Source organism: Humulus lupulus, chromosome 6, assembly GCF_963169125.1.
Source record: "Humulus lupulus chromosome 6, drHumLupu1.1, whole genome shotgun sequence".
In the NCBI taxonomy this organism is placed as follows: Eukaryota; Viridiplantae; Streptophyta; class Magnoliopsida; order Rosales; family Cannabaceae; genus Humulus; species Humulus lupulus.
In genome coordinates, this window is record NC_084798.1 from 47681994 (window position 1) to 47686470 (window position 4477).

The 4477-nt window shown below is 34.4% G+C and overlaps 1 protein-coding gene across 1 annotated transcript; it reads left to right on the forward strand.

Moving 5' to 3' along the window:
• Positions 1-2758: 2758 nt before the first annotated feature.
• Positions 2759-3422, forward strand: LOC133785050 (uncharacterized). Its single transcript, XM_062224312.1, has 2 exons — positions 2759-2965; positions 3078-3422. The coding sequence occupies exons 1-2, from the start codon at positions 2759-2761 to the stop codon at positions 3420-3422; spliced, it is 552 nt and encodes a 183-aa protein (XP_062080296.1).
• The last annotated feature ends 1055 nt before the right edge of the window (positions 3423-4477 follow it).

Sequence of the window (4477 nt, forward strand, 5' to 3'; positions counted from 1 at the left end):
TTTCTCTTTCTTTTTCTTTCCTTTTGTTTCCTTCAGACTTCTATTTCATTCTACAAACTCCACTAAGCATAAAGCCTCAGTTATGCCTATCCTTTATAAGCCAAATGACCACAATACCCTCCCTTAAATCCTAAGTCTTTTAATCCACCTAGGGGCATTTTGGTAATTTCACCCAATTCCCGCTAATTCCTCAAGTGTCTCTAATATTTACCGCTTACTTCCCGACACTTAATTAATCACCAATTATATTCCTGAATGTCAAAATTAACCCCAATATATTCTCTAAATTCCCATTCATACCCCTAGGCTCGCCCCGAGCCGAGTATAAATCCCCGCTGTGACTTTTTCGCTTAACCGCTCACTAGGATCGTCTCGAATCACAGATCGCAAATGTATCCACATAATAATGTGGTCTCAAAAATTTATCACATTTATATACAGTTATGCCCTCGGCGGGCCAAAGTTGCAATTATGCCCTTTCTAACCTAATCAGGGCCTACATGCACACTAATACACATAGTAATGCATCTCAAATATTCAAATAGTCATATAACATACTTTTAATCATTAAATCACATATATTCCAATTATGCCCTCCCGACACACTAATCAAGGCCCTTAAGCCTTATTAGTAAATTTGGGTCGGTACAAAGATCGTCTCATGCTGAATAGCTCGATATATCCCCATAATAACGGGATCTCATCCATAAATCACAATATGCACTAAAATACACAAATATGCCCTCAACGGGCCAAATTACCAAAATGCCCTAATATTCAAATGTGGACCCACATGCATGCATTTAACATCATATTATAATATAATTCACATAAACATGCATATAATCATTTAATGGCATAATTAAACAATTATGGCCCTCCCGGCCTACTAATCCAGCCATTAAACCGCATTAGAGATTTCGGGGCATTACATTTATTTTTCATATAGATTTTCTTCATTATTCATCTAATTATGCTGAAAAAATATATTTGATATTTATGCTAACAAATTGATTGAAGAATTTAGACTGTATATATTACTTACGTTGTTTTACTGTTGTTTGTAAGTTATTGCATATAATAACCCTGCAATTTAACATTTCACCGAATGGAAACATTACCAATATTGATTCAGGGCAGCGGAAAATGGGATGACAACAAGAATTACGTTGATTTTGAACCTAGTGGGGAATTGATACCGAGAAATTGCAAATATGAAGAGCTTGTGCATACATTGTTGTTGCAATTACGTTGCAACATGGCAACAACACAAATGCTACTACAGTATCAAGTCAAGGACGGCTACCCTCCCCTCAAATAGTGGATGATGCAAGTCTCCTTTTCTACTTCCAGCTGAAAATGAACGAGTCTGACTTCACAAGATATCCACTATGTGTGAACACAGTAGAAAACATGACAACAACATCAAATCAAATTTTACTCTATGCATATAAAGAGGCAACAATTATAGCAGAACCGACGATGATTTAGAATGGACCACGAACAACAGAATCAATAATAGAGCAACAAGAATGTGAAATCACAGAAGAAATCAATGTAACATTTGACTTCATTGACTATGCAAAGTTAGTCACTGCAGAAATGTTGGAACAACTAGAGAACAACAAGAATAAGGACCGGCCTCTTGACAATATAAATTCACTTGTAATCACAAACCTCTGCCATCCCGAAATCGAAATTGTTCAGATCTACAAAGACAAGGCAACACTAAAAAGCGTTCTCAGCTACTTTGCAATAACAAACCACTTCCAATACAAGGTGTTTAAATAACGCTCTAGATAATACAACATTATTTGCTTGGACAAAAACTGCAAGTGGTCCATAAGAGCATCAAGGAATGGAACAACACAAGCATTCATCATCAGAAAAATATTACAAAATATACATATGCTCTTTGGAAATCAGATTTGGTGATCAACGACAAGCAACATCAAAATTAATAGGCAACTATATAAAGCCAAAGTTTCTCAACCTGAAAACAACATGCACTCCACTAGATATCAGTGGCGACTTGAATGATAGATACGATATAAATATGAATTATATGAAAGCATGGAGAAGTAAGGAACATGCACTCAGAAAATTACGAGGAAATGCAAAGGAATCTTACAACCTCATATCGAGTTACTTGTACATGCTACAAAAAACCAACCCTGGAACTATAGTTGACACTTGAAAAAGGAGAAGATGATAGTTTGTTGTTTCTATTCATGGCCTTGAATAAATCTTTGAGAGGCTGGGAAAAATGCAAACCTATAATAGTTGTTGATGTCACTTTCTTGAAGTCTGCATAGGGAGGAACATTGCTCTCTGCTAGTGCATAGGATGCAAGAGGTAAAATATTCCCACTTGCTTTTTGTATAGTAGATTTTGAGAACAACAAGTCATAGGAGTGGGTTTTCACAAAATTAAGAGAAGCATATGAAGTTAGATAAGACCAGTGTATAATATCTAATCGACATTAAAGCATAATCAAAGCAACAAACAAAATTTTCCCAGAAATAACACATGGCTACTGCATGTTCCACCTGTTAAGCAACCTGAAAATAACCTACAAGAAACATGCCAATGAATCTAGTGTACCTTTCTTTGCTGCCGCAACCACATACACAGAAAAGAAATTCAAATATCATATGAAGGAGCTTGACAACTTGGATAAGCAAATAATGCCTTATTTGCAGAAAATTGGATATCATAAATGGTCAAGATTCTACTCCAAAAACAAAGGTACTCGGTAATGACTTCCAATATTGATGAGTCACTTAACGTAGCCACCGTGGCATCTAGAGAAGTACCTGTCACAACACTTTTGGAGTGTTTGCGTGGATTACTTCAAGATTGGACATACACTAATAGGAAACTAGCTCAAAAAACAATGACAAGATTGACACTTGTTGCAGAACAAGCACTCACCAACAACTTTGTATACTCTTTGAGATTAATTGTAAAAATGATCAATTTTTTTTAGTTTTTTTTTCAATTATTTCTGCCAATCATTATTGTTGCTATTGTGTTGCTCCAATGTTCCCACCATACCTATACAACATATAATACAGGTAAAGCCAGCAAATGAATATTTGTTTGAGGTATTTAAAGAAGATAAGTCATGGATTATAAATCTTAAAGAACGAATTCGCACTTGCAATAGATTTCAGAAGGATGAAATGTCATGTAGTCATGCTCTTGCTGTGATGAAGGAGATGAACATAGACCCCTACGATTATTGTTCACATTACTATACAACAAAAGTATGGTTAGAAACATATGATGCAACTGTGTATTCAGTAGGGAAACAACATCATTGGGAATTACCAGACTTTTTCAAAGACATCATAGTGTTGCCTTCATTTGAAAGAGTGAAGGCTGTAAGACCAAAGAAAAAAAGAATTATAGCTGCTTAGGAAACTAAAAAGAAGAACAAGTGCAGCAAGTGTGGACAAAGAGGTCATAATTGGAAGACATGTCGAACCCGACCACCAAGAGGTTGAGAATAATAACATAGCAACACAAAAAAAGATGCTAGTTTATCAAATCACCTAAATAAATAACATTGGTTTCAATTTTTTTAGTTTAAACGCTTAACATTGGATGGAAATTTATTAATTCTTGTTGCTCCCTTGTTTTAAAATGAAATGTTTTTTTTATTGTCTTTATAGATTTTGGGATATATGCATCATACTGATATTAAGTCATAATTATTGATGACCAGTTATTCTTTTTAAAACATAATTGCTTATATTATGATGATGTTGTTGTCTTGTTGCTATATAGAAACTAGACAATTGTCTAGAAAACTGAAATTACATAAAAAAGAAACAATAAAAAACAATGTTTGAAGTTATTCTATTGTTGCTAAAGAGTTATTACAAAGCTGCCGAAAAAAAAAAACACAATCATGAATCCTTCAAACGCAGCTTTTTGCACTTTCTTCCAACTTTTTGCTAACTTTTTTAGGAAACTTCTTTCAAAGTTCAGGTTGACTAGCAATGTTCTCTATCTGCTTCATTTTTCCATAAGAATAAAGAAGAATAGACAATCTAGAATGGTGATCTTCAACTGAAAAATCACTTGATGGAATTTCCTTGCAATCATTGCTACAAAAATCAACATATAGACACTATTTAATGGATTGGTAAAATGTAAACAAGCATTAAAAATATTAAATAGAACAAATAAAAAAGCATAGGACATTACTTACTTGCCCTCTTGTTGAGGCAATCCATCAACACTAACAACAGAAAAATGAGCCTTGTAATAAATAGAAATTGCACTAGGGTCCTTTCTAATATTGTGAAAATTCAGCAACACAAAAAACAATGGCAGTAAGATAGAATATGGCTCCATAGCTGCCATAGATGCAGCTTCATACCTCCCAGAATTCAATCAGTTATACATGTTAAGAATCCTTTCCCTTATATTCAAATGTCCTAGAATCCAATGGCTCTCCTTCGTCATA